Genomic DNA, 12,130 nt, shown 5'->3' on the forward strand with positions numbered 1-12,130 from the left:
TGGCACAAAGAGGTTTCATTTTATTTGTTCGTTCATTCATTTGCTCATTTATCAAGTTTTGTTTTGAGTGCCTACCAGGGGCCACAAAGCAAAGTAAGTGCCTTAAGATATTGACGTTGGACTGAGTGAAACATTCACACAGCAACTAGTTATATAGTAGATAACAAGGATTATAATAAGATATGTACACTGTGTCCAAAGGGACGAAAGATCATTTCTACCAAGGGAGGGAGGTGTGTGTCATGAAAGGCTTCAGAGGAGGTGCTCATCTATCTTGAAGACTGAGTAGCCGGGGAAGTTAAGTGGGGCAATCAATACAGGTGAAAGGAATAGCTTGAGCAAAACAAAAGCACCCTGGGAACCACAGGCAGCTGGGTCAGAGATTTCACTCATCTGTTGCCAAGGATTGAGTACCTAATGTGTGCCAGACCCTTATGCTTAGTGGATGGGGTTATAGGGGTCAGTGTAGGGGTGGGATGGTGAGGTAACAAATGAAAGCTAGCCAGATTGTGAACAACCTTTAACAACCCTTTTACTCCATACTAGTATATATGGGAAAGGGTTAAAAGGATCTGTGAACCTACTACTACCTTGATATTCACTGGAACCCTTTTACCCCAGGAAGGTAGATACAATAATGGGCTTTACCGCAGACTGGGCAGCTCTGTCCTAAAGGACAGGTTAACATATACCAGAGTGACAGGAACATTCGCACTCGAGGAGATTCAAGTAGTGAATAAACATGTAGAGAATGTGTCATCTCATCAGTAATTAAAGAAACACATTCAAACAAGGCGGGACCTAGTAAGCAAGAAGACAAAGTGAAACGACCTCTAAGGCTGTTAGGGTGATGGGGAAGCAGGCACCTTAGAGAATCAGAAAGGCAAATACAAAAACCTCCAAGGTGGGTTCGTTGGGGAAAGTGAGGGATTCTATGTGCTGCAGCTGAGAACTGGGATTTAGGAGTGGAGAGCGCAGGGGGCACGAGTCACTGCACTAGGTGGTGAGGGGGAGGGGCAAGGAGGTCGGGCAAAACCGGTTCATCCTAGGAAAGGGCAGTAGGCCAGGTGCTTGGGCGTCTCTATGCAACCGATAGGCCCGCCCCCTCTAGAGTCAACCCTTCCGTAATTGGCTCAAGGATCCACCAATGGGCACACAGGAGGAACTTCCCGCCACCTCTGGCGCCCGCTTTTAAACAGCCGTACAGTATTGCAACTGCAGGTGGACTTCTCAACCTAGCTTGAGAAAGGCGGAGACTTCCGCCTCTACGCCCTGCCCCAAGCCGGCATGGCCCCGCCCACCAGGTCCGCTTCTAACCAGCGATTGAAGGAGACGGCTGCTCTTCAATGGCCTCGGGGCTCCGTGGGTTCAGTTGTGACTAGGAAGGAGCTAGCGGGTTAGAGCCCGGGTGAGGGGTTTGCTAGAAGTTGGCTTTCGGCGGGAGCTAGGGTGTCTCCGCGGTGACAGCATCCGTGGCCTCCGGTGAGTTTCGCTTCTTGGCTGGGCTTGTGGCTGGGATAAGAGGAGGTGCGGGGTCCTTGGGATTCTGGCTTAGGCTTCCCGGAGGACTGACCCGTCCCCTCCCCAAATCCCGCGGTGGTGGACTGCTTGCAGGTGGCGGGGCTCCGCCTTTGACTTTGAAGTCTCATCCAGACCCCAAGATCCTACTTAGAAGTGACGTCTGGGAAGCCCTCCTCGCCTCCTCCAGGCTGCTAGGGTAGCGCTGAGACCTGACCCTGGGGACCCCCCGCCGTGGTCACCCTGGCGCCGTGCCAGGCTAACAGTGGGTGCTCTGTACACGTGTGTTGACCGAGTGCATGTGACGCTGGCAGCCCAGGCTAGCAGCCCCAGGCCTCCTGGGCTCCGTGCAGCTTGGGTCTCGCAGTACCTGTTTGCTGTGCCATAGTTGACTCCAAACGGAGTTCCTTGGTAAGGACTTGGGTTTATCTTCATTCAACCTGTGGTTGCCTACTTGCTGCATCCTCTGGGCACCCTGAATGTATTTGTCCAAGCTACTGTCACTAGCACTGATCACAGATTATTGTCATCCTTTGTTCTTATGTGTGTTTCTTTCCCTTCACCAAATCCTGATGAACTTTGTAATCTTGAACAGTGCTTGGCAAGTAATTGTTGAATGAATAAATAGGCTTCCTAAGCCTGGTATTGCAAGTCTGAAACAGGCTAGTGTGCTCTGGCTATTTCCATTCTAGAAAGGAAGCTAACATGTAAGCAAGTAAGTAGAATTTCCTAACTCTCAGGGCACTTAAAGACCCTTTTGTGGCACTTAACCTTTTCTATCTTACAGTCATGAACTTGAGTGTGATTTAAGCTGAATTTCGCCATATCCTTCACAATGCATGACAATTTATATGCACCTCCTAGATGTGAATGCACTCAACTAAATGAGAGGCTGAAATTGAAGCTATAAGAAAAGTATAAGAAATATAGCCTGAGAGTGCCAAAGAATGACTAATTTCATGGGGGGAGGGCATCTTGAAGAAAGTGGCATTTTCATCATCCCAGTAATGATTGTAGTATTTGAAGGAAAGTTTCCCACACACTGCATATTCACTTTTTCTCAGATATACTGAATGCTGTTTATTCCTTTAACCTCTTTTGTAGCTGGCAGACTTCTATTCATGAGTAACATGTCATGATAAAAACAAAACTAAGATGTATTGATTGGTGCACAGTGCTAAGCGCTTCATGTACATTAATCTTGTGAATCCTCGTAACCAATCTTTGACGTAGGTACTGTTTTTTACCCCCATTTTATTAATGAGTAAATGGAAACAGTTGTGCAAGTTTGCACAGCTGTTAAGCAGGAGAGCCAGAACTGAGCCCAGGTTGTCTGAATGAGTGCCCTCATTCTTAACCACTTAACAGCCATATTGTGTCCTTTAAGATCTATTTCTAAAGTCTTTTCTGTGAAACTTCTTTCAGCCTTCTTTTCTTCTTAGCATAATTAATTTGTACTTTGTACTTTCCTCTATTACAGAATGTATTACAAGGTATCATTTAACTATTAATTCATATCATTGTTTCCCTAAGGGACTGTAAGCTTCCCATGGCTGGTAGCATGTCTTAGATACATCTAGGCTATAACCTGGCCCACAGTAGGTGCTCAGTAAAATCTTTATTGAAATAATGAATCTGTATAGAGCAACATGAATGTATTATATTCATTCAACAAATATTGGTTGTGTGCAAAGGGTGGGGGAGATACATTTTAATTCTGCCCCCAGAGTGCTTATAGGCTATTAGATGAGGCAAAAACAATGCTACTTTTGCTTTCTAATGTTTTGTCCAATTAAACACACATTGGTCTTTCTCATTGCAAGGAGGGTAAAGAAAACATAACCAGCGACAACAAAATGAGTAATGAGTGGGACATATGACAGAACATAGCCTTGTAAATAGGTTCAGAAAAAGTTATCTATCTAGGAAGAAAGTATTAACCATCTTGCTATTAAAAAAAAAAAGCATACTGTACACTTATTCTGCATCTTGATTTTTTAAATAGTCAATATATAGAGAGATATTTCATTATTTTTATTAGTGACACAGTATTGCCAAATTTATTCAAAAGTACTTTTACTAGGGCAAATGTTCTTTTTCAATATATTAATATTGATAGTTCTCAAGATGGTTTTCCCAATTCATACTTTCATCAGCAATTCATGAGGATGCCTGTTTCCTATAAAATAGCCACCACTAGGGCTTCCCTGGTGGCCAAGTGGTTAAGAATCTGGCTGCCAATGCAGGAGACACGGGGTCGAGCCCTGGTCCGGGAAGATCCCACATGCCGCGGAGCAACTAAGCCCCTGTGCCACAACTACTGAGCCTGCGCTCTAGAGCCCACGAGCCACAACTACTGAGCCTGTGTGCCACAACTACTGAAGCCCATGTGCCTAGAGCCCGTGCTCCGCAACAAAAGAAGCCACAGCAATAAGCCCGCGCACCATAACAAAGAGTAGCCCCTGCTCGCTGCAACTAGAGAAAAGCCCACGTGCAGCAACAAAGACCCAATGCAGCCAAAAATAAATAAAATAAATTAATTTAAAAAAATAGCCACCACTAGCTGTTATCATGTTTTTTTTTTAATTTAGTGGTTGAAAATCATATTTCATTGTTTAAATGGCACTTTGAATTCTTTGTGAGGTTAAGCATGTTTTCAAGTTCGTTGAGCATTTGCATTTCTTTTTTTTTTAATGAAATGTATCAGTTGCCCATTTTAAATTAAGTTGTCTTTTTCTCATTTCTTTGTGAGAATTGTATATTGGGACTTTCTCTTGTGTTTTGCAAGTCTCTTTCTCATTATTATTTTACCCTTTGATGATATTTTCTTATTATACATAATATTTGACTTGCTAATGATGGTTTTTGCCATATACAGTTTCTTTTTGTACGTGTGTATGTTTAAGTTTCCGTCAAGTTTTTCCTTTATGGCTTCTGGGTTTATTATCTTGCTAGTTTTTTTTTTTAAATTTAAGCAGCCTCTTTTATTGTTCTGAATATTATAGTACAGTCTCTGATAGCAGTAATCAGTAGTGATTAATAAGCAGAAGAAAAGCATTAGCTTTTATTTTAAATTTTAGTTAAATACTAATTACCTTTTTAGTCTCTTTGTTTTTTAAGCCACAGTAAGTTTATCAAATTTCCCTTAATGCCTAAAATAATTTCCTATGGTCTCTGGTAGTTTGCACTTTTCAGAAGGAAAGCTAATTTGTACCTTTTCCTCCCAGTGGAGAGAGAGTTTGTTCTTTCAGATATTTTCAGATTTCTTCTTTAATGACACGGTTTGGATTTGAAATGCCATTCAAAACAAAGATATAGTTTTGTCTTTTACATTTTCTTCACTTAAAAATGAAAATAGGGAATTCCCTGGCGGTCCAGTGGTTAAGACTCTGCACTTTCACCGCTAAGGGCCTGGCTTCAATCCCTGGTCTGGGAACTAAGATCCTGCATGCTGTGCAGCCAAAAAAAGAAAAAAAGAGAAAACTAGACTTTATTAAAAAAAGTGAAAATACCTTGTAGAATTCATTATTCTCTATCTGAGAAAAAGTAGTTCTTTATTTAAAATAAGTATTTAACAATAAGCTCTTGTAAATCTTAATGTTCTTTTTCAGTATTCAACAGGAATTGATGGCAGATTGGTGAAGTGTTGGAAAAAAAAAAAAAACCCTCCCTCCTTTTACTTAATAAAAGGGAAATTAACCCAAATTCCCTATTCTGGCTTTAACTATAAAATTCAGGGAAAGGTGGAAAATACCATAAGAATTAGAAGCAGGAAAGATTATTTCTGCCTGGAGAATTCAGGGATGTCTTTAAGGTCCAGCTTAATTGCATTTCTTTTAAGGAGCCAGCATTTACATGGGCTTGTATTTTCATAATCTATAGATTCTATAGACTTGATGTTCACTTGAAGTAGTGAAAAAACCCTAGAGACATGAGCTTGTGTTACTGTTTTTCCCTCACCATTTCAGCTACATTGTAGGCTCTTTACCATATTCAGGTATCCATCTTATGCTGGTATACAAGAGGTTGCTTGTAGCTGCTGGGTGGAGACAAGGTTTAGAGTCCCCAAGCCTCTCTCTTTTACCTCTCAGTGAAGGAGTGCGTGTGTCCCTCCCTCCATGTAGCCCTGGCACAAGAACAGAAAGGAGGAGGTCTGGTCTAAGAAGCAGAGGCTGGAAGGGTTTAGTTGATGTGAGGAGTCTGAATTCATAGAATTGAAAGAGATGGGTTGGGTGTAGGGACCAGAGAGGGGAGGGATAAAGAAGTTGGACTGCAAATTAGAGTTTGGCCGAGAAACAGTCCTTGTAAAACAAACTAAAACTTACGGGGATTTTCAGCATCGAAATTCATATTTGTGTTAATCTGTAATACCATATTTCATCTATTATAATGTGCACATTTTCTTTTCACTTTTTTTTTGTTTTTTTTTTGCCGCTCCGTGTGGCTTGCAGGATCTTAATTCCCTGACCAGGGATTGAACCCAGGTCACGGCAGTGAAAGCGCCAAGTTCTAACCACTGGACCGCACAGGAGCTCCCTTCTTTTCACATTTTAACATCTACAAAGAGGCTGCATTTTAAAGTTAATGATGTGTCATGATTTAATTGGCCACATCTTTTTCTTAGTGGTACAGATGGAACTGTGTCATACCATCAAGGGCACCTTAGAGCTGATGAAGTGGAATATCTTTTGCTATAGAGCTATTGGCTTACATAAAAGTTTGTGATCTTAGTCCTCTACTGTCAACACGAGGGAGCTAAGTTCTTTATGGTAAAATATGTTTGGATTGCCAGGTCTATGCTTCTCATTTCACTTCCAGTTTAATGACATTTTAGAGCCTGAAAAGTGAGTGTATGATCTGTGGCCCAGCCTCACATCAAAGTGCATTTCATTGGCATGCACAAGAGTGGACTGAATAGAGGACAGTATTAGGCCGTGTAATTGATGATGCTTGCCTACTTTTTTGTCAGGATTGTTCAGAGTTTTGAAATTCTGGGTAGTTTCTGTGTAGTGTCAGGATCCCTAAGTATAATTCAAATCAGCAGTCTTTTGACCGTAAGTACTTGAAAACCCATTTCCTGCTGCTGCTTCTGCCACAGCAGTGACCATTCTCCAGGGAAGTCTTGCTGCTGCTTTGGGACAGTGTCATAGCTTCACATCCTTCACTTCTGTTTTTCCTGAGTATTTTTTGCTAGAACTTGATTTTATCAAGCTTAAGAGCAGGACATTTAACACATATACATATATATATATTTTTTAATTTATTTTTGGCTGCATTGGGTCTTCGTTACTGTGTGCAGGCTTTCTCTAGTTGCAGCGAGCGGGAGCTACTCTTCGTTGTGGTGCGCGGGCTTCTCATTGTGATGGCTTCTCTTGTTGCGGAGCACGGGCTCTAGGCTCACAGGCTTCAGTAGTTGTGGCACGCAGGCTCAGTAGTTGTGGCTTGTGGGCTCTAGAGCACAGGCTCAGTAGTTGTGGCGCATGGGCTTAGTTGTTTAGCAGCATGTGGGCTCTTCCTGGACCAGGGCTTGAACTTGTGTCCCCTGCACTGGCAGGCGGATTCTTAACCACTGCTCCACCAGGAACGTCCTAACACATATTTTTGTTGTGTGCTCTGTGGAGTTTACTGGATTGTAAATGTTTTTTGGGGAGCAATCATTAACTCAGGATTTAGTGGCTCTCTTTCTGAAAAACATGACATTTGGATTTGTGATATTCAGAAGATGAAGCAAGTTGTGGAGGATGCTACCTGTGCATCAAATTAGAAACTTTGAGCGTATTCTTAAAATTTGTATGTTTTGGCATATTTCTGGTTCGTTATTATTATCTTATTTTTGTGTGTGGACAAAAATCTTACTGTTTGAGTTATTCTTTCCAGACCACTAGAAAGGTCTAGTTGTAGGTTTATTAGCTTTGGGCATTTTTTCATTTTCATGAATTTCTGTCATAACAGCTATTTTCTGTGAATCATGATTAATTTGTAAGAACTCTCTTTATAGTTGGAATACTAACCATTTGTCATACATGAGTTACATATATCTTCTCCCCAGCTGCTCCTGTCTTTTTGTGTATGGCATCTCTTATGTAGTTTGGTCTGGGGAGATTTTCTGGGCTGTTTAGAAACCAAACATCTTTCTGTTCCCGCAGGAGGACCATGTCACTAGACTTCGGCAGTGTGGCACTGCAGACACAAAATGAAGACGAAGAATATGACAAAGAAGACTATGAAAGGGAGAAAGAGGTAAGTTATTCAGAAAAAGAATGCTAAACTCAATCTTAAACAATTTTATATCCTGACCAAAATTACATCATTTTGTGTCATTTTGAAGGATTTATGGTTCTTTTTTTTTTTCCGAAAGTCCCAAAACTTGATCAGCATTTGGACTTTTGAAAGGTAGATGAGTGGAATGCTTCCTTCTTTTGGACAAGAATAAAACAACTGTGTACGATGCCCTAGATTGATGGTTAGATTGCTGAAGCGCTTTTCATTTAGGAGGTAGCGGTTGGTCTTGGGGCAGAGGCCTACTTGCGTGGGCGAGTGCAGCAGGTTCCCTTGCTTGGGTAGCCTGCGTCCGCGTGGGGGCCGCCAGTGAACAAGCACACAGGCGAGTAAAGCAATCTGTGTGAGGGCTGATTTAGCACTGACAAATAACAGGGAGACAGGGTAGGGTGATATTAAGGCAACCAGCCAGGAACTGGTGAGGGAAGGCCTCTCGGAGGAGGAAATGTTTGAGCTGAGCCCTGACTCAAGAGAAAGGAGCAGCCGCACAGAAGCCTGGGAAGGATGCCCTAAGCTCGGACACAACCAGTGTAAAGCCTGGAAGTAGGCAGCAGACCCTGCATATCTGTGAAACAGCCAGAAGGCTGTGGTATTGGGACTGTGTGAGCAAGGGGTGAGTGGTGGAGGCCGGGAAGAGGTGGTCTGGGCCCGGTCACGGCCTGTCAAGGGAGGGCGTTTGTATTTTATCCTAGGGGCAGTGGGAAGCCAGTGGAGGATTTTAAGCAGGGAAGTGATATCTGACCGTATATTTATTTGAAAGATCTTCCTGAATGCTGTGTTGTGCGACGAGATTACAGGAGAAAAGGAGTAAGAGGAGGAGATCATATTATTTGTGCGTGTGTGTGTGTGTGTGTGTGTGTAACGAAATCCTTGGCCCAGTAGTAATAGTAGCAGCTGGTGGGAATCAACTTGCTTGTTATGATTGGTTTTAGTTTGAGTCAGATTTCTTGAGTGACTGCGATAACAGGCTTCTTTTGTACTGAATGTTGCTATGACCCATTTTTTTTTCAGGTGTTTTTAAAATTTTTTATTGAAATATAGTTGACTTACAATGTTGTGTTCATTTCAGTTGTACAGCAAAGTGATTCAGTTTTATATATATATATATATATATATATATATATATATATATATATATATATATATATATTCTTTTTTAGATTCTTTTCCATTATACGTTATAACAAGATATTGAGTATAGTTCCATGTGTTATACAGTAGGTCCTTGTTGTTTATCGATTTTATATAGTAGTGTATATGTGTTAATCCCAAACTCCTAATTTATCCCTCCCCCCTTTCCCCTTTGGTAACCATAAGTTTGTTTTCTTTCTTTCTTTCTTTCTTTCTTTTCTATTTTTAGGCCAATTCTGGGTGACTTCTTTTTTTTTTTTTTTTCCGCACACACACACACACACACACACACACACTGTATTTTACTTTTACAAAAGATAAATAGACTGACAACAAGCATTGTAAATGGATGACCACAACAAAAGCAACAATGATTGCAATTACAAAACACAAAACACACTCATACTATGTCATAATATTGACATTCAGTCCAGTAATCCTCCACTGTAACAGCTCCTTTACTTTGCAGTGAAAATTGATTTGTATATTTTTTGCCTCTGAGTCCTTGTGGAATTTTGTTTTTTTTATTCAAACAGGAAGTCACAAAAATTATAATCATCCTCATCAGTTCACTCAGTCCCATGTAATTAATTTTTTTTTTCATCTTGATCTTTTGTTAGCACTTTTATGAGTTCATCAGTTTTCCATTAGAGTTCTGAAAATGCTTATTCATTCAGTTCAGCAGTATAGTCAGTTACCAGAAACCTGTACTTGTCAGAGTCTTTTCCATGAATTCCTTGAAGATGAAACCCTTTTATAGGAACATTTTTGCAAAAGCATCAGAGTACACCCAGAACTGTCTGTAAATGACAAAAGACTTAAAAATGACGATGGTTAAAGATTTGATGAAAGTTCATAATAATGCAATTGACAAAGAAATAGTTATTTCTGAGATATACATTTTAAAGTAATAACTAGAATTATGACTTATAACATTATACCAGAACATATAAGATTTTTAGGAGTTTCATGTAATGTCTGAAACATTTATATTAACATATTTCCATACAAATAACCCAAAGAAAGTTTAGTATTAGTTGTTTTTCTTGTTTGTTTGTTTTTTTATACTGCAGGTTCTTATTAGTCATCAATTTTATACACATCAGTGTATACATGTCAATCCCAATCGCCCAATTCAGCACACCACCATCCCCAGCCCACTGCGGTTTTCCTCCCTTGGTGTCCATATGTTTGTTCTCTACATCTGTGTCTCAACTTCTGCCCTGCAAACCGGTTCATCTGTACCATTATTCTAGGTTCCACATACATGCGTTAATATACGATATTTGTTTTCCTCTTTCTGACTTACTTCACTCTGTATGACAGTCTCTAGATCCCTGCACGTCTCAACAAATGACTCAGTTTCATTCCTTTTTAGGGCTGAGTAATATTCAGCCCTAATATACATATATTGTATATATGTACCACAACTTCTTTATCCATTCGTCTGTCGATGGGCATTTAGGTTGCTTCCATGACCTGGCTATTGTAAATAGTGCTGCAATGAACATTGGGGTGCCTGTGTCTTTTTGAATTATGGTTTTCTCTGGGTATATGCCCAGTAGTGGGATTGCTGGAGCATATGGTAATTCTATTTTTAGTTTTTTAAGGAACCTCCATACTGTTCTCCATAGTGGCTGTATCAATTAACATTCCCACCAACAGTGCAAGAGGGTTCCCTTTTCTCCACACCCTCTCTAGCATTTGTTGTTTGTACATTTTCTGATCATGCCCATTCTAACTGGTGTGAGGTGATACCTCATTGTAGTTTTGATTTGCATTTCTCTAATAATTAGTGATGTTGAGCAGCTTTTCATGTGCTTCTTGGCCATCTGTATGTCTTCTTTGGAGAAATGTCTATTTAGGTCTTCTACCCATTTTTGGATTGGGTTGTTTGTTTCTTCAATATTGAGCTGCATGAGCTGTTTATATATTTTGGAGATTAATCCTTTGTCCGTTGATTCGTTTGCAAATATTTTCTCCCATTCTGAGGGTTGTCTTTTCGTCTTGTTTATGGCTTCCTTTGCTGTGCAAAAGCTTTGAGGTTTCATTAGGTCCCATTTGTTTATTTTTGTTTTTATTTTCATTACTTTAGGAGGTGGATCAAAAAAGATCTTGCTGTGATTTATGTCAAAGAGTGTTCTTCCTATGTTTTCCTCTAAGAGTTTTATAGTGTCTGGTCTCACATTTAGGTCTCCAATCCATTTTGAGTTTATTTTTGTGTATGGTGTTAGGGAGTGTTCTATTTTCATTCTTTTCCATGTAGCTGTCCAGTTTTCCCAGCACCACTTATTGAAGAGACTGTCTTTTCTCCATTGTATATCTTTGCCTCCTTTGTCATAGATTAGTTGACCATAGGTGCGTGGGTTTATCTCTGGGCTTTCTATCTTGTTCCATTGATCTATGTTTCTGTTTTTGTGCCAGTACCATATTATCTTGATTACTGTAGCTTTGTAGTATAGTCTGAAGACAGGGAGTCTGATTCCTCCAGCTCCGTTTTTTTCCCTCAAGACTGCTTTTGCTATTCGGGATCTTTGTGTCTCCATACAAATTTTAAGATGATTTGTTCTACTTCCGTAAAAAATGCCATTGGTAATTTGATAGTGATTGCATTGAATCTGTAGATTGCTTTGGGTAGTATAGTCATTTTTACAATATTGATTCTTTCAATCCAAGAACATGGTATATCTCTCCATCTGTTGGTATCATCTTTAATTTCTTTCATCAGTGTCTTATAGTTTTCTGCATACAGGTCTTTTGTCTCTCTAGGTAGGTTTATTCCTAGGTATTTTATTCTTTTTGTTACAATGGTAAATGGAAGTGTTTCCATAATTTCTCTTTCAGATTTTTCATCATTACTGTATAGGAATACAAGAGATTTCTGTGCATTAATTTTGTATCCTGTAACTTTACCAAATTCATTGATTAGCTCTAGTAGTTTTCTGGTGGCATCTTTAGGATTCTCTATGTATAGTATCATGTCATCTGCAAACAGTGACAATTTTACTTCTTCTTTTCCAATTTGTATTCCTTTTATTTCTTTTTCTTCTCTGATTGCCGTGGCTAGGACTTCCAAAACTATGTTAAATAATAGTGGTGAGAGCGGACATCCTTGTCTCGTTCCTGATCTTAGAGGAAATGCTTTCAGTTTTTCACCATTGAGAATGATGTTTGTTGTGGGTTTGTCCTATATGGCCTTTAT

At 40.1% G+C, this 12,130-nt stretch overlaps 1 protein-coding gene across 4 annotated transcripts in view; it reads left to right on the forward strand.

Moving 5' to 3' along the window:
* The first annotated feature begins 1,381 nt into the window (after window positions 1-1,381).
* The window catches only part of CEP152 (centrosomal protein 152), a 98,640-nt gene continuing 87,891 nt past the window's right edge, over window positions 1,382-12,130 (forward strand). For all 4 annotated transcript variants that reach the window (XM_036840221.1, XM_036840238.1, XM_036840231.1 and 1 more), the window contains exons 1-2: window positions 1,382-1,482; window positions 7,665-7,758. In XM_036840221.1, the coding sequence (XP_036696116.1) occupies window positions 7,672-7,758 (87 nt within the window). In that variant the 5' untranslated portion in view covers window positions 1,382-1,482; window positions 7,665-7,671. The remainder of the gene's footprint in view (window positions 1,483-7,664; window positions 7,759-12,130) is intronic.

This window comes from Balaenoptera musculus, chromosome 2, assembly GCF_009873245.2.
Source record: "Balaenoptera musculus isolate JJ_BM4_2016_0621 chromosome 2, mBalMus1.pri.v3, whole genome shotgun sequence".
Taxonomy (NCBI): Eukaryota; Metazoa; Chordata; class Mammalia; order Artiodactyla; family Balaenopteridae; genus Balaenoptera; species Balaenoptera musculus.